Source organism: Citrus sinensis, chromosome 6 (genome assembly GCF_022201045.2).
Source record: "Citrus sinensis cultivar Valencia sweet orange chromosome 6, DVS_A1.0, whole genome shotgun sequence".
Classification (NCBI taxonomy): Eukaryota; Viridiplantae; Streptophyta; class Magnoliopsida; order Sapindales; family Rutaceae; genus Citrus; species Citrus sinensis.
The window spans coordinates 19,082,009-19,107,812 of NC_068561.1; the positions used below are offsets into that span (position 1 = coordinate 19,082,009).

General features: G+C 35.5%; 2 protein-coding genes across 8 annotated transcripts in view; both read right to left on the reverse strand.

Moving 5' to 3' along the window:
* The window catches only part of LOC102613344 (uncharacterized), a 31,907-nt gene extending 23,278 nt beyond the window's left edge, over positions 1-8,629 (reverse strand). For 2 of the 6 annotated variants that reach the window (XM_052443408.1, XM_052443406.1), the window contains exons 1-12: positions 8,257-8,629; positions 8,041-8,153; positions 7,859-7,952; positions 7,527-7,570; positions 7,317-7,385; positions 6,669-6,730; positions 5,555-5,729; positions 4,414-4,509; positions 4,244-4,323; positions 3,311-3,460; positions 1,380-1,443; positions 843-944 (exon numbers count right to left, since the gene is read on the reverse strand). In XM_052443408.1, coding sequence (XP_052299368.1) covers positions 843-944; positions 1,380-1,443; positions 3,311-3,460; positions 4,244-4,323; positions 4,414-4,509; positions 5,555-5,729; positions 6,669-6,730; positions 7,317-7,385; positions 7,527-7,570; positions 7,859-7,952; positions 8,041-8,153; positions 8,257-8,431 — 1,224 coding nt within the window. In that variant the 5' untranslated portion in view covers positions 8,432-8,629. Of the gene's footprint in view, positions 1-842; positions 945-1,379; positions 1,444-2,499; positions 2,583-3,310; positions 3,461-4,243; positions 4,324-4,413; positions 4,510-5,554; positions 5,730-6,668; positions 6,731-7,316; positions 7,386-7,526; positions 7,571-7,858; positions 7,953-8,040; positions 8,154-8,256 lie in introns of those variants that run through there. The other 4 variants (XM_052443409.1, XM_052443416.1, XM_052443407.1 and 1 more) reach the window with 4 other exon arrangements.
* A 1,366-nt stretch (positions 8,630-9,995) lies between these two features.
* LOC102613047 (guanine nucleotide exchange factor SPIKE 1) lies at positions 9,996-24,989 on the reverse strand. Of its 2 annotated transcripts, none has more exons than XM_025093260.2 (31): positions 24,810-24,989; positions 24,571-24,675; positions 24,070-24,232; positions 23,868-23,974; positions 23,656-23,759; positions 23,486-23,541; positions 23,280-23,377; positions 23,000-23,137; positions 22,478-22,789; positions 22,021-22,299; positions 21,402-21,569; positions 21,127-21,318; positions 20,987-21,030; positions 20,718-20,787; positions 19,903-20,064; positions 19,194-19,301; positions 18,960-18,997; positions 18,310-18,454; positions 17,583-17,709; positions 16,637-16,830; positions 15,988-16,118; positions 15,521-15,596; positions 15,195-15,305; positions 14,786-14,968; positions 14,289-14,432; positions 13,890-14,120; positions 13,150-13,497; positions 12,739-13,068; positions 11,874-12,059; positions 10,739-11,713; positions 9,996-10,525 (listed from the first exon to the last, which is right to left on the reverse strand). In XM_025093260.2, exons 2-31 carry the CDS (start codon positions 24,655-24,657, stop codon positions 10,271-10,273), a joined length of 5,562 nt encoding a protein of 1,853 aa, XP_024949028.1. In that variant the 5' UTR covers positions 24,658-24,675; positions 24,810-24,989; the 3' UTR covers positions 9,996-10,270. The 2 variants fall into 2 exon arrangements, with proteins under 2 accessions (XP_024949028.1, XP_006492898.1); XM_006492835.4 differs by having other exon boundaries at positions 13,890-14,063; positions 24,810-24,988.
* Positions 24,990-25,804: the final 815 nt, after the last annotated feature.

Genomic DNA, 25,804 nt, shown 5'->3' on the forward strand with positions numbered 1-25,804 from the left:
TTTGCTTGGGTTCTTTCAAATGATCGAATTAACACAGCTAAAATCATTTAGAAAAGGACTCCTAATCTAGATCTAGCTCCTCCTTGGTGTGTTATGCACAAGAAAAGCGAAGAGACTGCTGATCATCTCTTTCTCCATTGCAAAGTAGCATCTAGCTTGTGGAATACCTTATTTCAAGCTGCTAGAGTCTCATGGGCTTTCCAAACTCGTATTTCAATGCTTTTTGAACATGTGTCAGCTTTTGCTAAAGGAGCAAAAGCAAGAGTATTATTGGCTACTTTATGGGTTATTTGGCTAGAAAGGAAGGGATTCTAGAGAGGAAGATGTCAATTCTTGGTCGGATAGAACTCAGTTTCTAGCATCTCTTTCGGCCTCAGTTTCAAAGGAATTTCAAGATACTTCATTCTTTTTCATACATTTAAATAGGGAGATAGCTTTTGTCTTTTGGGGGAAAGGTTTTTGCCTTTATTTCAGATGTTGATACTGTTTCAGCCCTTCCAAGATAAGAGCTTTCTATCTGTTTGGAGATACTCTCTTATTTGTAAATTCTTAGGCTTTTTTTTGGGTTAGTGGACATCTTGTTCACCTTTTGTAAATTTTTGTATATTCAATCTACTTAACTTTTTCTCCCAAAAGAAAAAAAAAAATTGTAGTTTTATTGATCACACAGTGAAGTTCAGGAAAATTCAAAGAAGGCTGCCACCACAAGAGCCTCCCAACTACGTTGCTAAATATGATATCCAACCTGAATATAATGGTAAATCTTAAACATGATTAAAAATCCAATCACAGCATACTAATATGATTTCTATGACAGTGACAGTCATCAGAAGTATTCAAACCTGCAGCTCGCGTTCAGCAGCTGACCTATAACTTAAGATATCGTCTACATCAGATTCTTTCTCCATTTGCTCCAATTCTCGAACAACAGATTCATCAATTGCCTAGCAATTACAATTTGAAATGATAAACCAGAAAATAAAAAATAAGATCTTGATAGACATAGAACCAGACAGGTAAAACAACAAATTTGACATGTGAAATTAATATAAAAGTGGATAAATCCCAAAAAAAAAATAAAATCATATAGCATCAAAGAGTCACAAAATTAAATCAGTCGTGAATTAGCTTTAAATTTGGAAATAGGCTGAACAGATTCCTTGAAATTATCAGGAAAATTCAGACCTGAGACATACTACAACCAACACTTTCCCTAATCCTGAGGGCCTTTCAGCAGATTAGAGTTTTTTATGAATTAGAAATGTAAGTTTGTCCCCTCCTCCCCTTCTGATACAAGTTTCCATGTTTGTCAAAAATGAAAAAAAAAATGAAATAGAAATTTAAGTAACCTAAAAAAAGAAAAAGAAGAAGAAAGTTACTTGTTCTTGTTGAAGACAATATAGTTTAGCCTTGTATAAGTTGATATACTTTCGGCGATTACTCCTGCAATCAGGAAAAGGAATTCACACATTAAAGCAAATAAATCATTAGGCACACAAAAAATTGTCTGAGATTTTAAATTTCCTGGACAGGAAATACTCTTAGAGATTGTCATATAAGGAAATTAAACCTATACTACATTACACGAAAAGCTATAACCACAAGTTCAATAAATTTTACAGATTGATTTCAACTTCATTAGTAAAACATGTCATGGGAAAAGAACAAAGACTAAGAACATAGAATCCGAAATTTTCCATAACAAATTGGGTCTTTCTAGACATTCAGTCAAGCACACTGAAACTTGCTTAAATTTTTGCATGTTCTAAATTCTATCATGGCATGATGGGAAGGCAAAAAAATAAAAAATTACATATTCTAAAGATGTTAAACAGTAAGGCAGGAATTAGAAACATTTACGAAGTAACCTATCCAACACCTGTAACACTTGAGGAAACAGCAATGGGCAGTGGAGTCAAAATTAAAATTAAGAAAGAAAGTGTGCCCCCCACCAAAAAAAAAGGGAAAAAACACACAAACCATTCCTACCATCGACAATAACACTTTTAGTGGATGAGCAACTCAAAGAGAAGGAAAAGACTAGAAGGATCTGGTGTTATTAGATCACAATTATATTCTGATATTACGGGATATTTTAATTCTTCCACCAAAATCTAGACTGAATCAGCCTTATGCATCCCTCTGTAGAACTTTTTTACGCAGAATATTTCCTTAAAAGTTTGTCTTGAAACTAAAATAAGTATATATTTGATCTTTGTTATAATTCTAGCCAGATAAGAATTTTTAATCAAATATGGGACAATCTCATATGACTGTAGTTTGTTATTGCATAAACATATATTATCAGGGAAATACCATGTAACCTCACTGTATTCTTCGGCTGTTTTCTGTATCTGATTATTAATTGTTCAAACTTTTTTCAATTTGGCCTGTCATCTGACTATATTTATGGACTTGATCCATAGAATCCATTTTTCTAATTCCAATAATAATAAGCCGGCTCATAAGTTATGGACATTGACATTCATAGACCTGTACCTTGGTGAATAAGTGGAGCCTCAACTGACAGAAAGGAACATTCAGCCATTGTTACAATACAGCTTTAACAGTTGTGGGAAGCCATCTAGCACAAGAATAGAAGTTCTCTACTATAATGATATCAGCCCATGATTTTGATAAATGGGAAAAACTCAAATGATTAACTATGCTATTGTGCGTTGACTGTTGTAATCGATGCCATATCATTCCAAACTATCTTACAAAATATATCTGCAATCGTTCTAAGCACATAAGAAGCAAGCAGGATTAGTTCATCAGAATCTCATGTAGTTCCAACAATTTGATAGAAACATTGACCAAAAATCTTTGAAACTAAAAGAACCGAATGTTTGTGAACGCAGTCAACAAAATGTCATCACTTTTCTATCAATGTCATCACTTTTCTATCAATGTCATCACTTTTCTATCTTTACAGTAAATAATTCCAAATTTATGGAGGCATAAGAGCAATAAAGAAAATCATAAGCATTTGTGTGCAAGTAGACCTGATGATCATGATTACAAAAGAAAGACCGATGGAAGATCAATGATAAACGGCATACTACCAGAAAATTATTTAGAGAAAAAGAAAAAAATTAATATAATGCTTACAAGAGAAAAAGGAATGCAAATATTTTTGGCTTGCATTAATTAAAATACTTTTGTTACTTGAATATAAAATCAAAATTCCAGTGGAACATAACATCTGAATCAAAATGAGGGAGGAAAAACCAGCACCAAACAGTTCCGTTCGTTCACAAAGATTGATGCCTTTAAAAGGAACCATTTCAATAGTGGAGAATATACTTACAACCGCTGTGCAAGGTATCTCCATGATGTTTTCTTCAATTTCTCGCGGACATCTGATAGAACAGATTGCTGTGCATATTGCCACCATAATATTTGCCAACCATCTGGTTTTTTTGATAAAGGACTATACCTGGGACGATAACGTCCATATCTGCCTCATCCAACAAAAACAAAAAATGTTTAAGCATTCTTTTAAGTGTTACGCATTAAATATTTTCACCTTAACCACACCTTTCTTGAAATTCAACAGATCAACAAATAATAAAATATGCAAACATAACAATTACTGATGGCACTAGAAGTAAAGCTGCACCACATCTAGAAAGACATAATCTCTTACAACCCTTCAATCCTCTTTTCAACCTTCTGCACTATTAAGATTCCAAACTCCTGTCTTAGGATAACCTCCTAAACGAATACCCAAACATTTCAAAGCTCAATTCTCAACACCACTGCCTATGCCATTGGCCAAAAGCCCAAAACACAATCCTAAGGTCTCTCTTCAACATTTTCACTTTGAACACCAAAATTTTGCAAATGTCTCAACCATTATACCAAATTTGTTATGATGGTGAAAATTAAAAAAAAAAAAGTATAACCTAGTTTTGGTCCCTTCCCACAGAAAAACCTATAACTAAATACTATTTACATAGAAAAAAATTCAAAAAGAAGAAATGAAATACTAACAAAGCTTCCACTTCCTTATCCGTTTCACTCTCATTTTCTTTTGTCACATCCCATTCCCCATGACTAAACATACAATTCAAATCAAATGTCAATATATCAGTTCACGTCAACTTGTCAATAGATATTTCATAGTCATGCCACCTTTAGCCTAAGTGTAAAATGATTTTTAAAGAAAAACTATGAAAGCAATGCAAACAAATCAATAAAGCAAAAAAATAGGACACTGAAAAGTAATATTAAAACTCACTTTTCTTTTAATTGGCTGGTGCACAAGTAATCTAATAGAATAAAGATTTGTTGCAACTGAACCTCATCCAATGACAAGACCTACAGAATCTTACAGTTGCAGATGTTAATATTAAATAAGAAGTCAGCAAGCAAACAAAAAGAAGAATATGGTTCAAAATGTGAACCAACCAATTTGGTTAACTCCGCATTGACAGAATACTGTGGTAAATCAGTATCAAGCTGCCCTGACCTATTGAGCTGCATGAAAGGACAGACGTTATAAAACTGCAAAAGAAACACTGTTAACTTTTATAACAATCATATGCAGTTTATGAAAGTAGTACTTCCGTAAAAAGAGAAAAAAAGCAACACTACAAAGTCAAAAAATAACAACATTTCATGCAAAATATGCCAACATTCACCAGAATAAATATGGATGGCTAAGAGATAGAACTAAAACAACATCACCAATCCATTGAATACAAATTTTCTTATAATAAGAGTTGATATCTCAGCTTAAAACAGGAAACATGGAATTAGGTTAATTTATGACAGCCAGCAGCGCAAACGAACGGTTCCAAAATTTAACTGCTATTTCTAGGACAGATTGTAGTCAAATTCCGGCCAAAATCGTGCCTCCATCCACAAAATATCTAAACTAAGTCATCTCAACACACTAATTCACATGCAATTCATGGGAGAAAGATATTGAGTAGTATTATAGTTTCTATATTCAGTTTACTATATTTCTATCAACATAAAATAAACATAACAAATTATCAATATTACTTCATTCAAAAAAAAAAAATGCACTAACAAGTCACCAAGAAGCTTGATGTCAGATCAACCAAAATCACAAAAATAAGCCCAAGTTAATATAATGAAAAATAAAACATATAAATACTTTGTATCATGGGCTACATCTAATAACCTCTATGACAGCACGTATTCAAAGTTATGCAAAACTTTGTCAAGGCATCCACTATAGGAAGAACCACGAAAAATTTTTTATTTGTTCTCTAAGGATGCAGTAAGAGTTATAATAATAGCAGGAGTAGCATAAACCCAACAAAAAGAAGAGAATGCAATACAATATCAATGCAATCTCATCCTTCGCTCTTCAATTCTTTGACAAAATCAGCCTTCAAAATCATTATGATATTTGACTTCATTACGAGTCCTCCAAAAGAATAAAATACTAAACAACTATCACTATTGTAAATACACATTCAATAATAACAAAAAAAAAAGGCCCATATACCTCGGTAGATAGCCAAAAACATGAAATAAATACATATGCAGAAGCATGATTCAAGTCCAACTACCATACCATCAGTGATACTGATAGATCAAGTGGCTTTAATATATGATCGAAGTTGGAGTCTCCATTGTTGTCGAAACTCATCAAATTAACATCTGATTGGAATGTACGACAATAGATTCCCAAGCCTTGGATCTCAACAAGTTTGTTTACTTGCCCCCCTCGAGCCCTCCCACCAGATGATCTGCAAAATCAAGTATCACAAAAGCACTGGAGGAACCAAGGTTTGAGATCTTATCTTCCAAGCAATGAAATGTAGCATGTGCGTTTACACACATGCATGTGTTAACATACACATATATAGTTACAAATAAAATGAACTATTTAATACAAACAGAAATGTAAAGCATTTGAAAAAAAAAAATACAGCAAATAGGATCCACCACATGATATGCTGCTACCCCACAGTCAGCTATTGCTGACTTTACTCAAAAGCCATCATAAATATGCAGAATGAAGAAGAATCAGAATAGGTCATAATCCCAAAAATCCTAGCTTCCCCAATATGTTTTTATTATTATTTTTTTTAATTTTTTTGGGCAAAGACCAGCAAGGAAAGGAAAAGAGAGGAGATGAGCTGGTACCCAACGGTCCCATAATTTAGTAGAGATAACAAGTCAAAATTCACATCATCTTTTGTCTCAAACATTTGTAGTCTTCATCTTTATGTGCTGATAAACTATGTTGTGAATGTCCATGCTTTTTGTCCATGTCTCATCAAATTAATATTATACCATCACAACAATTTGTTTTTTTTTGGTGGCATGAATAGCAAGGACTTGGTCTCAATGTTCACCTATAATATTTGATTTTCACTATGAATAGTATTTTGCTACGACCAGTGGGAAGATGTTCAAAATCAAAGAATTTTTGTGGTCGAGAGTAAATGAAAAATAAGGATTAATAAATTCAGATTAAAACAAAAACTGCTATTACCTCCCAAAATAAATATTGGCTCACATAACTTTGTCCCCCCCCCCCCCCACCCAAAAAAAAAAAACCATTATAACAGCTGTTTAACTGAACTTCTCATTCACAGAAATAATACAATGAAGTGAGGAAAATAAAACAGAAAAAGAGAGATAAGCTAGCAGTATAATGGAAAAAGGAAGTAAAAGATTACCCAGCCGGATTTTGCTTCATTGTCATCAAGCTGCTAAACTGTAAGCCAAAAACAATCCGCGCCTGGATAAAATATGAAAAAATTAAATTCAAGGTTATTCACAAAACATGGTAGCAAAGAAAACAATAGACATTTTTAATCTCTTAATTAAACAATAATATCAATTCCAAAAATTTGTACATAATTTTAAAATACAGTGATGGATTTTTTCAAATACTTAATACTTTATGAACGATTAGTTTATCATCGAGAGCACACATAAGAAGCTATTAACTTTTCAATACAAATGGTTATCCTGGACTGAACGTTCAAAAAGCAAAGAAAATAGGTTAGCAAGTTAGGTAAGACTAATTCAATTAAGGTAAGTGTGCCGCTTATCTTTTAAACCTATTCTATTAGGTAAGAAACCCTCTTATCTTTCAAACATAATCTCCACTTTCCAGTAAGAAGATTCCAAAAGGATAAATTTCTATCATTTCAACCTAAATACTGCTCTGGCCAACTTCCAACACCACACCAAATTCTATTAGCAAAAGAACTCAACTTGCATTAATTAGAATTATTACCTACTACATGAAATAATAAAACAAGATGCAAGACCAAAGAAAATAAGGAACCAGCAAAAGATACAACACAGAGGTAACTTACTGAGTCAAGCTTCATATTACTGTACAGAACATGGAAGTTGCTTATGTACACTTGAATACTATCAAGAACCTGAAGTAAAAGACAGAAGTTGCAATGAAAGAAAAATGCATCAAATAAAATCTAGTTTAAATTAAAAAAGTGACAAAAACAATGGATAAGAGAAAATAACTTAAGTAGCAGATATAAGGAATTCCCTCAAAGAATTGTCACCTTTGCTGTAATGTATGAAGTAAATGATTGACCAGCATAATTATCTGAAGTAAGACAAAACTAGGTATCAGCACAAATGCTCCAAGATGAACAAATACGCAACTATTCTATACAGTAGGTTTACTTTACTTCATCACAGATGAAAATCATATTGAACCATGAAGTAGATTTGCACTAGCCTAATCATAATCAAATAACAGGAAAAGAAATAAAAGCATGCAGTTCTGGATCACCTACCATACAAACCATAAAGATGGCAAAACCTAAACTTCACAGCCAGAAATACTAGCACGTTTTAGAATTTAAATTTAAACTTAAATCAAATAACTTACCAGACACGCGCCTAGATAATTTCGCTAGCTCAGCTGCAGCAAGTTTAGCCTTTTTCCCGGCAAATTCCCTTCTTTCAACAGCATCCATACTCCACTACCATCGAAACAGAGACATCGATAACACATCAATACTCCCTCCTTTACTATAAATACAAATATGTGAGGGGCGGTTTCAACGTTACCTCTTGATCATCCCGCTGACACGCAGAAACAAAAACATCCTCCAGACTAATTATAAGCGGGTCACGCCCAAGCTTTTTCCACGGAATTTTTATGCTTAATTTCCCTACTCGACCTATTAAAGTTAAAATTAAGAAAAAAAAATTCAATAAAAATCGTAAAATTTTCTATTTATTCAGTAATTAACTTAAAAAGAAAAAAGAAGAAAAGAAAATTACCCTGTTTAAGAGCGAAAGGCAGCTGGAGATAATCAAAGGCTTCAAGAATGAGTTCGACGTTTTCCAATAAAACTTCTTCGTTCCATAGAGTGATCTTCAGCTGCTCTTTCTGAATGTCTTTGACGTATCTGCCTAGATATCCTAATAGCAGCTGACGAACCAGCCCTTCGAACATTCTTATTAATTCAAAAGCCTCAGCTTTTTTGATCAATTGAGGCTGGCTTCAATGAACAATGAAATATTTTTGACAATCCAGGGCTTCGCATAATCGCATTCGTCGATTCTTAGAGCATATGGCGGGGGTTTTTGTGTAAGGGAATTTTGATTGATTCAGGAGAGGATTTGTAAGGGTTTTTCTGTTAAGGGGTTATTTGTAAACACTTGTAACATTTGGGGCAAGTTTTTGGAAAAATAACAAAATATGGGCCTTCTCATTTTAGTGGGGGGGCCCGTGTGTGGGTACTCGATTTTTGAGCGCACGGAAATTTTTCTATTACTTAATTACCCTTACCCAAAAAGATAAAATAATTTAAGACAAAAAAAAAAAACAGAATTATTTGCTACACCGACGACCTTATCTATTTTCTGTTAAGAAATCACTATGCCAAGCAATAGAAAAATTGTCATCGTGCTAAACGTTCTAATCATGTAATAAAATTCCTTGTTTCCATTACTTGATTTGTTGATAAATTTTTGGAAACTTAAAGTAAAAGGATTGGTTTTTAAAATGGTGATGGCCGTAATGAGAAATGGGGAGAGCATTTTGATATGTATGAATATCCTTATTCTCTGTATCCGAAGCCCAAACATATCACTGCTGTGCTATACCGAATTTACCAAAACAACCCATGAAATATTGAAAATGAAAATATATGTGGCGTGAATCACGTGACGTTAGCTCATTTCTAACTTTAACTTCGGTCGAATTATTTGGCTTCTTAAGTTACTAATATAATCTGCAAGTGATGTAAATGTAACGTTAAAATTGATGCACAAATGACCTACTACCCACAGGTAACCTTTCTAGTTACCAAACTTTTTTGACAAGTGACACGCAGGTAAATGTTTCAGACTTTCAGTGACGTACAAGTTATACACAAGCCTCTAGACACATGCACCTCCACTTAATTCGAATACAATTTTGCGTAATTGAGCTACTTATTCTCTTTCCTTATTCCTTATGTTATTTCGAGTTGTTACTGGCCTTAGCTAATGCAGTGGTTGAGATCATAGCGGTGGTGACGTCAGTTAAGAATATTCATTGATCATTCATATTGCACTTATTACTTTTATTTCTCAATTTGACTCAATAAATGGTTACAATTTCAAGTCAATGGTGCACTTTTTTTTTTTTTTTGAGACTATTTACAACAACTGCTTATTGTAGCAGAGGTATTATACTGATTGAGACTTACATTATTACAATGAATTCTATGAAGTACATGCCCAATACAAATAATAACCCCTCACAAAAGAGGATGTTCATACTCCACTTACATTTCGCAAGGGAGAAGGATATAAAGAACATTTAGCCCCCACAATACAATGCTTGTGAGGGCAGCAGCCCACCACTTCGGCCAAGGCCGAAGTGGCAAGTCAATGGTGCACTTGGTAACTGATGTAGGCTCTACTCGTTCAACAAATTCACGTCATGCGATTAATACATACATCACAACTTTATTTTATTAAAATAAAATTAAAAAAAGGCCGAACGCTCAAATGCAAAAGCAAAGATGGGATTTAAGAGGCTAATAGAATTTTCCTAGATTGATAATAAAAATTGAAACGTGAAATAAGAGGCCCAGATGCTTTAATACATCACACAAAGAGGAATCGATTAACATTACACGTCGCCAAAAAATGCATTGAAGATGGTACACAAAACCCAGTAGTTACATTTATAAACAACCTGAAATATGTGCACGACTGCAAGGAGATACCAAGAAAAAACAGACGATATGAACAGATTGCCACTGCCAGCCGGCGCTTAAACAAATAAAGCAGACAACACTTTTTACAGCTCTGACAGAATGGCGGGGATGTAATGAGACAATTCTGCTGTTAGTGATTGAAATCCATTAACAAGCTGTGTGTGGAACTCCTGGTCTTCCTCTCCAATCAATCGGAAGTGTACTCTTATGGCTCGCTTGCAAACAGCCATAAATTCGAGGAGTGCAGCTATGAGTTGCTGCAATTCTTGTGAACGCAATCTTGTGGCTGGCTCACCCGACAGGAAGGCTGTGCAGACACTCAACACCCCGCTGTTCACCTAAATTCATGCAATTTCAGGTTAGGAGGATAAAAATCTGGTTGACAATAACAGAAAATATAAGTACATAAAAAACAAAAGAATAAAAACTCATAAGATCATACTTCTGATAGGGAACCAAGTCATATAGTGGAACTAGTCTTGTCTAGTATCAAAACGCTTGTACTGATATCGAAAAACTAAAAAGAACTACTACATCAAAACACAACTCACTTGAACTGCAACACTGCCTTGAAGGATTCTCTGCAGACTCTGGAGACGTGGGAGTTGATCACCTTCAGAACTGCGAGGTTCTTCAAGCTCATTTCGTAGTGCTGCAGTTCGGGTTTCAATCATTCCAATTGCATTCTCAACGGGTGAGAACTCGAGGGACTCAGACTTGGTTACCAAGAGCCTATTCACCAGTGCTGGGAAAGAACCTTCGGTCTGAAGAACAGTCCGCCTCTTCCATTGGTCTTCCAAACCGCCTTGGGTCTTACCATTTTTTGTGAATGGGGTATCAAACAAAAATCTGTCAAAGACACGGGCACGAACACTTCCAGTGGAAAGAGAGAAGATTCTTTCCCTTCTGCTCCCCAAATCTTCATCCTCCATGACTGGATCAACAGCAGTGATTTGTAGATAGCAGACTCCAGGCTGCAATTCTTCTGCCTTCACTTGCCTGGAATCTGGAATAATGTGCAAAGTGTGATTGCCATCCATCCTAGACTCGTATATATGACTAAGTTTCTCCATTATGTCACCTAGGCGTACATCACGTGGTTCACGGTACACATATTCCTTTCTGTCCAGCTTTCCAAATTTTTCACCATAAAATCCCACCCTGTAGTATGTGGCATCAGTAAATGGAATTGGACTTGCTTCCTGCTCAAGGATTGATTCGTATATATTAGTGAGTAAAGTATGACATTTAGCTAGTTGCCCATATGCTCTCCTGCTCTTATAAACTGGGATCACAAGTTCTAGAATGCTTGCACAGAAATGGTAGAGTTCAGCTTGAGAGAAAAGTTTATTTGCTAGCTGTAGGTACTTCACAGCTGAGTCAACCGTGAGCTTTGAAGCACCATAACCCTCCACCTCAGCCGCTGACGCCTCAGCAGTGATCTCATTGCTAACTATGGGACAAATTTTACGAAGAGCAGCAACATGATCTTTGCTCCAAACACCGTCATTTCTAGCCACAAGGGCCTACAAATGAAGATACTGGGGAGATTAGTGAAAAAGTGGCCGTGTAAATAAAAGCACACTTCCAGTTATGGGGCTATATTTAGAAAAGCTCAACCGTGAGCTAACCAAGTAGCTAGAACACAATCAATCAATTGGAGTCTTAAAAATATTATCAGTGTACCTGCATGACAACACCAGCAACAGCTACAGCACACTGAGCAGCTTCAGCCCATGACTGCATTTCTTGATGCGCATCACATAGATGTAGCAACCACATTATATGAAGATCCGGGACAGGGGCAAATGCCATTGCAAGTTTATAGAAGCTTTCTGCAGCTGCATATCTATCCATAGTCATGGCGGAACCCTGTAAAAAAAATGAAAATATTACTACATGAGCTCAATCAATATAAGTTACAGATCCAGAAGATAGGTGAAATAGCAGTGGCCAGGTAAGGTAAATAAAAATGAGTAAGGTATCCGAACAGTTAATCCACCCTCTACAGCTTTCCAGAGAACAAATAACCTTTCTCAAACCTAAACTGAAGCTAGGGCGGGCAGGGTATAACAATATTACAGGCTAATTTGGGCAAGGCAAGGAGTCTGTTGGCAACAAGAATCATTAAAGTAAATCTTAGCAATTGTTACAAGCTTACAGCCACATGTATCAGACGCTCATAAAGCCACAGAGAATTTCTTGTAAAGAAACAAAAACCATTGAAAAATGAAGGACAAAAATCTTAAAAGAAGCCATGCTTCTTCATACCAATTACCTTTTATGAGAACTTCACAGAGAAGCCATGGCCTACATCCTCACTTCTTCACATATTTTTTTCATGAAAAATGCTATAAGGTTGGGTACTCATGCAGGAGGGATGCATGAGTGTATCTATATTGATTTCTAAGGAGTTGTTTCTTTCTGCTTACAAAGCAGAAATCCTTTGGGAGATAGTTGAATCCATTTTATTAATTGGTATCAAGGTGTTCTTGGCATTTCCCAAATGAATGCATCACAGTCAAAATTGAGACAAATTGTTTAAGCTTACCAAAAGTGAATGTTCCAGGCTGGCATCGAGGGCCAACAGAAGACTGACAGATAGATGTTTCACTTCAGACCAGGACCACCGATTCTCTGTAAATTTTTCTGGAATGGCCAACAAAGCATCCTCAGGAAGTCCGCACTCCCTAAATTGGCTGGGACTCCTAGCTTCATCTGCCATTTCCTCCAAAGATTTTCGAAGGCGTCGCGCTTCCCCGCTTTCTTCTAGTGTTCCATCAGATTTCATTTGAGTCACTTGCACATCGGACATTAGCTCTGACAGTGTGATAGTCAGCATAACCCTCAGCCTTGCAGTCTGCATAAAGTAGAAAGAGCTCTGCAAAAATGAAAGATATGGTTAAATGAGCTCAAAAGCACAGCCACAGCAGCAAATCCAATTAATGAGAAACAAACATACCCTCACAAGTATCTGGAGCCCGATAACAGCCCTTTTCCTGATGCTAACATTTCGGAAAACTGCAAGCCGAAGGAGATGAAAGGCAACTTGCTTTAGGAAGCGATCATTCTCCCTAGCCATTAGTGTTGCTCCATGAAGATCACAAATGCGATTGAAGACGGGAAAAAATGCTTTCCAGAAAGCTACTGGCTGGTTTCGGGAGAAGAAACTCATAATTATGGCTGTAATGCAATCAAGTTTCCCATAATCAGTAGCAATGCTATGGGATGCTGCCATCATGCAGAATTTCTCAGTTATTTCTAAAACCTGAAGACTGACAGCAGCACTCAAATTTTCTTCCCAGAGTTCCTGAAGAGAATGTGAAAAATATCAGCTTCCTTGAGTAACAAAGAGAAAATAAACAAACCTAAAACAAGACCAGTTAATACTTAAAAAATTAAGTAGGGGCTGTTATGGCAATCAATTAAAAACTGTTGCAGATGTCAGCTGTGTGTTGACTATTGTTGTAGATGTCAGCTGTATTTTACAGCTATGTGTTGACTTAAATACTAGATTTTAGGAGATATAATCCCTAATTTTCAGGGATACTGATTTGCAATATCCTAGCTGTTTTTACCATTTTGTTCCTAGGGTGTAATGTATATAAATAGGTATTCTTCTCTATTGTATAATAAGAGAAAATAGAGATTAAAACAGAGGAAATCTGAATTTTCACAAAAACATTTGATGCAAAATCATACCAATTTCTGTCTCAACATTGGGTGCAAGGATTCTCTAAGTGCCTGAGCCGAAGCTCCAATCCTAGAAGATTGTGCCTGAGCCAAAGCTTCTCTCAAGGAATATGGCTGGCTTGGTGAGCTTAACTGGGAATTCACCCTCTGCCACAAATAACCATTTTCAGGAGTCCCCTGAGGCTGCATCGGAGAGATTTCCAAAGTACAAGGATAAACAAAAGATGAACTATCTGAAATCTAATAGCAAAACAAGACAATTAAAGAAATTAAGAAAGTATTGACAGTGAAGGACGTCAAAATTGACCAGTGAAGACAAGAGCTGACAAGAACATGAAGGGAGGAAAATGGGGGAAAAAAAATGCAATAGCTTCAAAAACTTAAGAAAAATCATGATGGTAAACTCACTCTGACTTCTTGTCTAGATGCCTCAGACAAGTAATTGTTTATTGAAGGAGAGAGTCTATCTGAATACTTGGGAGAAGAAGGCCCCTCACCAACAGGGCTGCGAGAACTAGCACCTAACAGCATTCCATCAGCAGGTTTTCTGTGCTGTAAAATACATCATTCACTCAAACTCAGATTACAACTGACATGAGAGCAACAGAGATAATACAATGAGAAATGAATTGACATCAGCTTCATGTAAATCTAGTTGAAAAAGAATCATGTTTACATGATTTTAATTGGCCACAAAAATTAAATAAACAAAGCACTGGTAGTTATTACAATAAAATCATCTGATAAATTCAAGAACAGATCCCCAGGACTCCATGTAGATAACAAGGCTTAAAAAAGTCCATGTAGAGATTTCTGTGGCCTAACTCATGTAAAGAGGCTAAATGAAGAGTGAAGATTCAGTAAAATGATTGAAAAGGAACTTCAGCTTTCAAATTAGTACAAACCTCAAAAAGAATGAGGCATTCTTCCATGAGTTTGAAAAACAATCTTGTCCGAGCAATGCTTTGCTGCCATGCCTTGACCAGTGAAGCATCATCTAGATTCCGCACAATTTCCATTACAACAATTAAAACTTCACGCTTTTCTACAGCATTTAGATTGTAAAATACAGGCATTTCATCCAGGATCTGCACAGAATAAAACAAAAAATACCCACTGAGGAATTCTAAGAAAAGTCCATGTATGCTTAAGACTAGAATGCTTAGGAATCTAGGAAAACAAGTGAATTTCCCTCAAGTGGAGGAAAGAGTATATATATCAAGCTATAAAATTTTTGAAAATGTCAGGCTATGAAATTTTTTCTCTCTTTTTTCTCTAAATACAATCTACTTAACTTTTATCTCAAAAACGTACCTGGCCAATAAGGGGGAAATATAGCTGAGCGATATATAGCTTATCCTCAGGCTTTTGGTACCGAGCATCAAACTCATGCTTGCACAGAAGGACTACTAGGATTCTGGCTGCCTATACTCACAAGAAGCATGTTACAACAAAATACCAGACAGAATATTTATACTTCAAGCAAATAATAATGTAGCATGTAGCCAGAGTAAAGAAAAGAGTTAACAAGTATAGAAATTGAGCAAAGTGCACATAAACAAAACAAATATGCATCGACTGACTCAAGAAATACCATCATTAATTCAAAACTAGAACTAGTTGAATTTATTAAAATTCACCTTTGCTCTCTGAGATAAATCATCATGATCCCAAGTAAGGAAAACTTCTTGTATTAACACAGATGAAAGATAGTTCCTACAACATCAAAGAGCATGTGGTCAAACAAACATCAGTTGCAGCATCAGATTTGAATTCACTCAGATTGTACACAGCCAAAATGAAGATTGAAAAAAGAAAGAATTACGAAAGAAAATGATAATCTTTCAAAACTAAAACGATCCTGTGGGATATCGTTATAACAGATGTATTGACTTGCGTCAATCTCCTCAATTGGACTCTTTACTCCAAACTGGGAGGAAGGGGGACAAAAAATTGAAGAAAAACACAATAACATCTGATTTTTCCAGCACCCTAATAAGTAAACCACACACATCCACATTAAGGATTGATCAACCAGGAAACATAAGATAAATGAACATGAAGTTCACTGGTACGCAAGAACAGAAGAACTTAATCATTGAGTTACCTATCTGAAGGGTCCCTCCCTGGCATTTCTACATAAAGATCATGATCACATACAATCTGCAAGAATATAAGCTTGCAATCATGGAGAACTGACTGACATACCCCGGAAAACTTGTCCAGATACAATGAAACCTGCCGAATAGAAGATAATTTGTGTCAAGTAAAACATTACAAAAACACCTAAAAGAACAAGGCTCCTGCCCATATGAAATATAGTAACTGTCGTCTAGATTCACTATCCACCTACAATTCCCATCCAGATGTGTGAGTAGAACTGAATTGCGTAAGACATGATGCTGTGAGAATATATATATATATAGCTTACAACTAGAAACCTAACAAGAGCTCCAACTATTGCATACCAAAGATATTATTCTATCATACCTCAACCAAACATACATCATCAAGCTCCAAAATATGATAGTACAGATTCATTGATTCTTAGAAAATCAACAGAGATTTATAACCATACATCATCAAGCTGCAAAGTATGATAGTGCAGATTCACTGATTCTTGTTATCAAAAAGAATCCTTGACACTACATGTTCCATGTGTTTGATTTAGACAAGAGATGCAAAGCAAACGATAATTTATATACAATTGGCAATCAACACAGATTTATAACCAGGCAAGTAGCTGAAGAGCCTACCAGTTCAAAAACTTGCCGAGGTTCAATGATGGACAAAAGATCATAACAGAAGAAACCCAAACTGCTGTTTAAGCGTTTTGCCAAACTTAACCCCTTCTTACAACGCTCATGCACCTCAGTTAGAAGACAGTCATACAACTGCATTACACATCTGAACACACCGTCTCTTAACTGCATGGGAGGAATGTCTTCACCTGACAAAAGGGGGAAAATTTTGAAAAAGATGGATTCAAAGAATTTTTACGTGATAAGCTACTTTCAACTTTTTGGCCTACATTGTACATTAAAATGAACCATCACAACTGATATATAAGAAAACATGAAATATGTAGAGTGAATGCAACTATCCAAGCTAGAATTTACCAGCAAAGCAGTTAGAGCACTTCAATCTAGACATCAGCAGTCAATTAATCAGTTAAGACTGGAATAGTAAGAATCATTGCAAAGCAACAACTGTAAGACAGCTCTCTTGCATCCCTATTGACCAAATATCATCCAGCTACCATAAATTTTCCTTTTTGAATTCTTATTCAACATATTTATCATCATGCTCAATGCTGGTTAATTTATGGAAATCCTGTAAGAGTTAGGTAGTTCTATATTGATAATATAAATTTCACCAGCACAAAGTGAATATTATCTATTATGACAATTGTCTCAAAAGGCTGAAAAATAGTAATTATAAAAACAAGCCTGCTCGGAGATGACCATAATGTAGCTTATAAGCAATGACCATAATAAGCCACGGACTCGTAGGGTGTTAGCCTTACTTTGTCTTAAAGGCTCACTCAGTACATTGAACTGAGGTCACAATAAATACCTCTGTTGTGTCTAGGGAAAAAATAAGAAAAATGTAGTGGATAAATTACTATTTCAGTATCTCTTTTTAAGTATTATGAAATAAGCTGTAAGCAGTGCAAGGATCTTTCCAAGTATTTTACCCTACCTAATGGAAGACCATGAAAGAAAAGCCGTGTCTGCTCCAATGCCATTGACTTCACAATTAGCTCAAGGAAAAACCAAGCCATTGTCAGAACGTCATCATATACAGGTCCAACACGATAACCCTTAGCCTGCAATAAATCATCAATCAGAGAACTCAAAAAGAAAATAATGAACAAAAACATAATATTACATTGTTAATCTTGTGATTTTAGCACTTCAGCACATCTTTGCAGGGACAACAAAAAAAAATGCATTAATACATGCTTTGATACAAATGACGTTTTCAACTTCTAGCGCAGTATTGGCAAGGTAGTGAAGAATCACATTACTTTATCAGGGAAAATCTTACGAGTCACTTTATAAAATTCACTCTAGAACTGTAAGATAAATAGAACATATAAATCAGCCCAAGGCAATCATCCCCGAAGAGAACTTATTTTATTCATCCAAACAAATTAAAATGCCGCCCATAATCAAATGCAGTGAAAAAAGGTTTTATATTTTCTAAAATAATAATAATAATAATCAAATGTAGTAAAACAATTTACAATTACAATGAAGATATGCACCAAAACCACGAATTTCATTTCAAAATTGTAATATAATCTATAAAGAGAATAGTTGGTTTCCTGTTAATATGACACAATGTGAAAAGTATATTTTAGGTAACAGAATAATAAAATAGGGAATTAGAGTACGGACTCAAAAAGGAAGATTGGTTAACATGCCTTACTGCGAGCCAAGCTACCCCATACAGTAGACAAACCAGGATAAACAGGTGGTTGACGACCGCCAAAGTCATCAAAAGCATAATCAACATAGTTGACAAGAAATCGATTTCGCTCAGCATCATCAACTGACTCCTGCTGCACCCTACAAAATAAATTTCAACATATTGCTAACTGCAAAAGACTAAGTTGTTATAAAAACCAAAAACAAAAAGGCTTAATCAACATGCCCTTGCAACTCAATTCAGAAGATTGAAATGATAAAATAAAACCTAAATTGTTTCAAATAGACCATCATCCTTTTTTTGGAAGGGAGGGAGGTGAACAGCTTCTCACCTTTGTATGCCTCCTTTTCTTATAGAATGCTTATGTTTCTTATAGTTTGTGGGGGTGTGTGTGTACTTGTATGAGGCCCAACTAATACATTAGGGAGTTAATATTTTATAGTTTATAATACAAATGCCTTCCAGTTGCCAGAATATGATAATACACAAAAATGATTTCGCAAGCATAATTTTGGTTGAAAATAAAATAGTTCTCCAGACTTGTAAGGGGATCAAATTGTTAATCTAGAGGCATCTACCAGATAATTATACTGGCACAAGTCATAGACATCTCTACACGGTGTAACTTAATAACTGAAAGCATACCGGGTTAAGATATTGACCATGGCTCTGAAGGCTGCAACCTGAAGGAACAAAGAAAAATAAATAGTGTTGGCAACACACAGCAAAAAGCCCAGAGGCTGTCCAATGATCAAGAAAAATCTTCAAGAGCAAAGACATCAAGATGATTAACAAAATAAAACAAAAAAATAATGACTTTGAAACTAGTGACAAAAAAGGATTGCAAAGAAAACACCATAATTAAAATAATCTGAAAACCTGAAGTGTTTCTCCACCATTGCCTATAAGATGGAGAAGCATATTCAGTACAGGGTGAAGAAACTGAAGCAAAGCAGTGGAATCAACATTCTTCAAACTATTGATAGCCTGCAAGAGAAAAATTCATGAAGCCCATTCAACTCTCTCTAACAGTATAAATAGGTGTGATATGAAGCACCAGAAAAAAGAAGCAACTTTCTAGCAGATAACAAACATATATGTAGACTGAGGTTACTAAGAGAATTCAGAATGACAACAAAAGTTCCCATATTCTAAAGCCTCCTCCCTGTCAACTTCCTAGCCCCAACTCTCTTCCTCATGATGCATCTGTTCTTTTATTTTTATTTTTCTTTTACTTTTTGCCTTAACAGGGGTTCCTGTTATTAATCCTGATATGGTATGTACATCTCCAGAACAAATGCAGGGTTCAAGCCATGGCTGGTTACAAAATAATATTCAAATATCAAACTGAAGCAAAGGTGGTAAGCCAGCAACTAAGAGAAGGGAACACACGCATGCACAGACATGTACAGAATTCAGCTCTGTAAGATAACACAAGAACTTTCTAGCCTTGGCTACATATGTCAGTTCACATATGCTTACAGTTAAATGTCAGGACTGAAACTCATGAGATCATTATGAATTCCCGTTTATAAAATGAGGAAAAAATAAAAGGGGCTGAATTTAACTGCATAATATAAATCAATACCTCCAGCAGTTCAGAACCCCAAGGTGGGCTTGTTCGAAGAGTGTGTCTATCATATTCAAGAAAGAAATCCCTAATGCGCTCATTAATTGGATACAAGGAAGAACAAAGTCTTAGGCGCAACTTAAAAGCATTCTTTCCATCTTCCAAATAGTCAAGCCTCTCCTACCAAAATCATAAGAATAATAAATAAGCCAGAAGATAAAGTGAAGGCATGAAAGATCTAACTTTTGAATCAGAACAGAACCATTAGTCATAAAGATGGAAATGAAAACTATTCCAAATTGAATATAAGAGCTTCTAGCTGTATATGAACTCATTATTGTTTACAAACACCAATAAAGGCCCAAGTTCGGGATGGATTGATGTGATTCCTCTGCACCTTGAAAATTAAAGTATTGAACCATGAACAAAGAAAGGCATGTGAGGAAAGCATATTGGCTAATACTAAATAAACATGCAATAATTTCATAATCCACACAAGAGAAAAGGCATATATAGAATTGAAGTTTTACACTCAGACAGCAAATAATGAAATTGCTAGAGACTTACATTAAGAAGATAAGAGTTATTTCTATTTCTACTCTTTTTAATTATACTGGCATAACCAGTTCTTAGTTGACAAAACAACAGAAAAGAAAAAGCAGACGTTAAATAGTGAGATCAAGCCAGACTCATTTAGGTGTCCAATAGAGAGACAGGGAGGCCTATCATCTCAGAAGGTGACTCATATTTAATTAAACATCACTACAAAATAAAATTAAAAAAGAATGATACAGATAACATAAAGTAATAATCAATATCCTGTTCAAATATACCTTTCCAGTCTCTTGGAGATAATGCGGAACCAGTTCCTTAATTATTGGTAAAGAAATTTCAGATCGCAGCCTATAATAAGCATTGCCTTGTAGCTATTAGAAACACTTATACCAGTAACGGCACATTAAAATAAAAATAAAATTAAGCTCTAAACAAAAATAAATTGCTATGAAATTGAGATAAATTGAAAATAATCAAGCAAATCACTTAGCTAGATCAAATGGATAAAAGCAAGGAAGAAACATCATAAATAAAAGGAAATACATACTGAGCATGTGTAGACAGTGGAAGTGCCGCATATCCGATAACTACCTGGAAAGCAGTGACAGAAGGTTCATTCCCTTGAACAGATAACAGAAGTTGAAAAGGCTTAGGAAATGCAGGCTACATTATACATGTATAACTTACTGGTTTTGGAGCTTCCAGTTTCGTTTGTAGATCAACATGGAAAAAAGTGAATAAGAGGTGATGCATAGGTGTCCAGACAGCTGGGAGTGAAACTTTAATCTCATCATGGTAGTAGGCCATCCTAGCCCCAACAGCAACTTGTGTGTGAGCCCACTTCTGGAGTGAAACACCTGGCTCCCTTGGATGAATTGCCTAGTCATAATAAACACATAACAAGTGAGATGAGGAATACAAAGCAAACATCTCTCAGTATGGATACTAATCAAGAGAGTTACCTCTAAAGGCTGTCTACGAACATCAGCATCATCCTTCCGTAGTTCAACTCGGATAAACAAATTCCTCTTCCGACTCAAACTTACACTTGAGGGATATACATATAGACAATGAAAAAGTTGCAAGAAAGGCTCGTTTCTTGTTGTGGTGCGGAAGTCAAAAGCTTGAAACTGAGAAATGCGATTCTTGTTTTCAGTTTAAACAGTCTAAAGAGATTTCAAAATGCATGGTTGAGATAGACAAGTTGCACTAATATGACACTTCTTTTACCAAATGAAACATATTGATTGTAAGGAATGTTGGATTATAGCGAGTAAAACTTTCATGAAATGCTTTAGTCTGGGACTTCCTTATTAAAGAACTTGGCATGACCAGTAACTGAAGGACTAGAATAAAAGACAAGGAGATTTCCAGTTTGATTCTAGAGGGATTTGTTGGGCCCCTGACAGCAAATTTACTACTAGACTCAAACAAGGTTGAATCGACTTCCAAAAGATGTTAAAAGTAATAATAATAAAAGATGACTAATTTTTCTTGTGATTATATCTTGAGCAATGTCACATGGCACGTGATGGGTAAATGTGAACACAAGAATCATAACAAGAATAGCTTTACACTCACATCATCAGCACTAAAATCTGGAGCATTTGATCCGTTTCCAGAAATTTCTTTCCCATCACCGTAACTCCACTTAGAGTTGCTGGTCTGAGGCACATCAGAACCATTACTGGGGCACTTAGAAAACGTCAAATCAGTAGCACGGTCCCCTGGATCAATTGAGTCATTAGTCACACTGCCACTTTCTGATATATTCTCCAAATCGGCATGAGCAGTCTGGTGCTTCTCTATATCCAGTCTTAAAACACCCTTCACTGGTTTATGAACCTTGCGTTTAGGATCCTGAAAATGAACCACATGCAAAAGAGAAGAGACTATTAGAAGGTATCAGCATGACAGAAATAAAGGGGAGGGGACATTCTAAGAAACTCTTTATTCCTTTTTCTCTTGGTACACCAACTGTAGCAGAAAATAGCAATAATTTTCATGTATAAATTATTTATCACAAAACCAATCACACCTGAAGCGACTCCTCAGTGTAGCATTCCTTTACTTTATTTAAGTTAGATATTTCAACTATGACAGAACTTCCACCCGAATATCCCAACTTCCCATCCAATGTGATCTTTGAAATGGGCTCAAACACACCCTCGTGGGAACTTGACCCAGAGACGCTGGGAGCAAGAGGGCTGCTAGGGGAAGCAGACCCACCAGAAACTGCACCAATGCTGTTGTCAAATAGCGGAACAATAGCCCAGGCGAAGGACTCTCTATAAGGCATAATTCGAGACCACACCTGCAGTTTCTGCTTCTCTCTCTCTGTCAAGTGTACCTGTTCAGGATTCAGATAGGTTGAAGAAACATATAATCGTGTAAAGAAATATATTTTATACAATCTGATAAAAAAGGGTTTTATTATTAACTCCCAAGGGTGGCACCAGACTATTTTACAGATTAACCAACAAGAGAACAAAAAGAAAGGAAGAACTTAAAGATGAGTTAAAAATAATAATAAAAAACCTATTGATATCCATGGACATACAGGTTCTTTGCGTGAATAAACGGAAGGGGTGACTCCACTTTCTTCTGTGGCAGGCCTCTCTAACTGGATAAGAAGACAAACAGATGCTGATGGGGCATCTAAATAAAACATGCCGCGAGGTTCATAAGATATTTTTGCCTGGCAAAGATAGAAGGAAACAGAAAAATCCTTACTTGCGATCTAAGAGAAAAGCGACACACTAGGAAAATACAAACCCATGTAAAAGGATTAAGAATATAGAGAGAGAGAAAAAAAAAACATTATTTATTTTATGGCTTACATCCTGCATTTCAGCCGGTAGCACTCGGAAATAGAAATCTTCGGATAATTTTTCTCTTCTCTCCCTATTATATAAGCAAATTGTGCCATAAAATGGCTCTAAGAGAGAGAAAAGAAGGGAAAAGATAGAGATACTTAAGTCAGAAATCTGAAACAGTTAAAAGCAATTGAAATATTGCAGTAGCAGAGATGTGAAGAAGAACTCACCAACTAGTCCAGCTTGAAATGATAGAGACAAAACCTTCACAGAGATCTTTAACCCACTGAAGGCACCAAAAAGAAAACCAAAAAAAAAAAAAAAGATAGATTAACTCAGAGCAAGTCCAAAAGGCTTCTACTACAGGTATACTCTGCAATAATAATTAAACCAGCCATACTGTGACATTGGGGTTTCTGAAAGTCTCTGACCAAATGTTAATGATCTCTCATTTTCCCAATCAAAAGCTGGTTCGTAAGCAGGAAGGGGAGATATACCAAAATGCTGCAAATACAAGATTAATTTCCAAACATAAAAGTCAAAATCGTGATGTCTAAAAGGAACATATCTTGAAATGCGACATTAGTAAAACCAAGACTGCAAAAGCATAACCTTTGAAACATCAGTAGCATCTGTGTATTGCCTTCCAGAGGTACTTGGTGCGTCATCATCTGTGGCATCTTCGCCCTTGCCTCGCCTTGCATTAGCAAGTCGTGTCTCTGCATAAAGAGGCATGTCAAAAGTCATTTCACAAACATCGAACATATAAGAGCAGACAAAAAGTGAATAAGACAACTAAAATCAAAACAAAAACCTGTCTCAATATCAGTGTCAGGGCCTTCAAAAATCTGATTTTGGAAAGAAGGCGGACTAACGCTTTCATAGTGACCATACTTGTTCTCATCCTTCACCCAATCAGCTCTATAGCATTGCACCAGTTCATTCAAATGCGGCCACTGCTCCAAATTCTCATCAATCTGCAGAAAATCAATATACAACACTCAAGCTTGAACTCATCAAATCACACAGCAGTAAAAGTGACTCCCCATCAGTAAACCTTCTACAGGAAACGAGATATAAAGTCTAATTTATTTTGCATTTTAATAACCCCAAAATGTTCATAGAATTCAGAATCAGGTGTGATTCAGACAAACAAAAAATGCCATTTTTTAATTTTACATTTTAGAAATTTCAGAGACAAGACACTACTAACTGATTATGCAACTAACAGTAAATGCCATTCTAAGAGAAATTCAAGCATGTAAATGAAAGAAAATGAACTCTTTACAGAAAAATAAAATTTAAAAAAAATCACCAATGGGTCCAATTTGAGATGAGCTAAAGACTGTCGAGGGATTCTTCGAAAGCGATGACCTCCGCTAGCACCACTGCTGCCGTCCATAGCACTTTTAAATTTTCACTGCATTTTGAAAACAAAGCACATTTGATTTTAAGAAAAATAAATAGAAAGAAAAGAAACTGGTAATGCAAGCGAAATATAATCACGAGATCTGAAACGAAATCCAAGATTCTAGGGTTTGAAAAGAGCAGTACCTGAGACTCAGACAGAGCAGCAATAAAAAGAAAAGCAGGCAATGCGGTGCGTTTTGAGGAGTTAGAATCGAGATCTTGGACAGATAACAACTTCACACCAAACGCACCACAGTGACAGTAGTACTGCAGAGAGAAAGAGAGAGAAGAGAAGACGAGACACGGGTCAAAGCTAGTCCAGAAAGTCCAAATTAGAGTTGAACGACAGCGTTTTAATCTCACCTTGTCCGAGTCAGCTCCGCTTCTCTGTCTCTCTCTCCAGTCTCCACTGACATGTTTTATTTTATTTTATTTCTTGCTTTTACCTTTTTTATTCGCTTCTAAGAAAAGCACTGTATTTTATCATTTAGGTCCCTCAATTTTTGGTCTTTTTGCCTTTTAGGATATATATTTTCTCAAAAATACATGAATATAAAACTAAGTTCACATCCAATATAATGTAATTATGAACTTATTTTAGATCTATTTTTATGACTTGATTTCTGTAAAAAAAATTTCAAGCCCTCAATCTCCCAAGTCTGCCTCCATTTGTATTTAAATTAAGACATTTTGCACCATCCGAAAGATTTTACAAGTTAAATAATTTATTACACAAGCAGATATTATTTTTTTGTTATTATTTAAGTTAAAAGTATAAAATTGACAATATAAGCCTAATTAATGAATTCAAAAAATGTACTTTTCATCCATTACTAAAAGTTGAAGAGCAATTTTGCAAAATTAACTAAGTTTTATTGTTCAATTCATAACGGCTCTTTTTGCTAATAAATAACAATGAGGATTCGGTTACAAGAATTAGGCAAATTACGTCTTTGGAAAGATAATGTAGAAGTTTTGTGACTTAAATGGTAGTTTCCCTTTTATTTTAGTATTAAGTTTGGATTTCTAAATTCTATTGGTGGGTAAATACTACTTCTAAGAAAAGCAAGCAATAATCATTTTTTTTTCATTTTTGGTTTATTTTTTAAGTATTACTTTCCGACCACATAATGTGCAGT

Excerpts from the sequence above, each read along its gene's own strand:
- LOC102613047 (XM_025093260.2), bottom strand. The coding sequence starts at position 24,657 with ATGGACGGCAGCAGTGGTGCTAGCGGAGGTCATCGCTTTCGAAGAATC. Across the intron at positions 15,306-15,520 it reads ATTTATCTCAGAGAGCAAAG|GCAGCCAGAATCCTAGTAGT; the intron begins GTGAATTTTAAT and ends TTGTGAGTATAG. Across the intron at positions 13,498-13,889 it reads CAATGTTGAGACAGAAATTG|GAACTCTGGGAAGAAAATTT; the intron begins GTATGATTTTGC and ends CATTCTCTTCAG.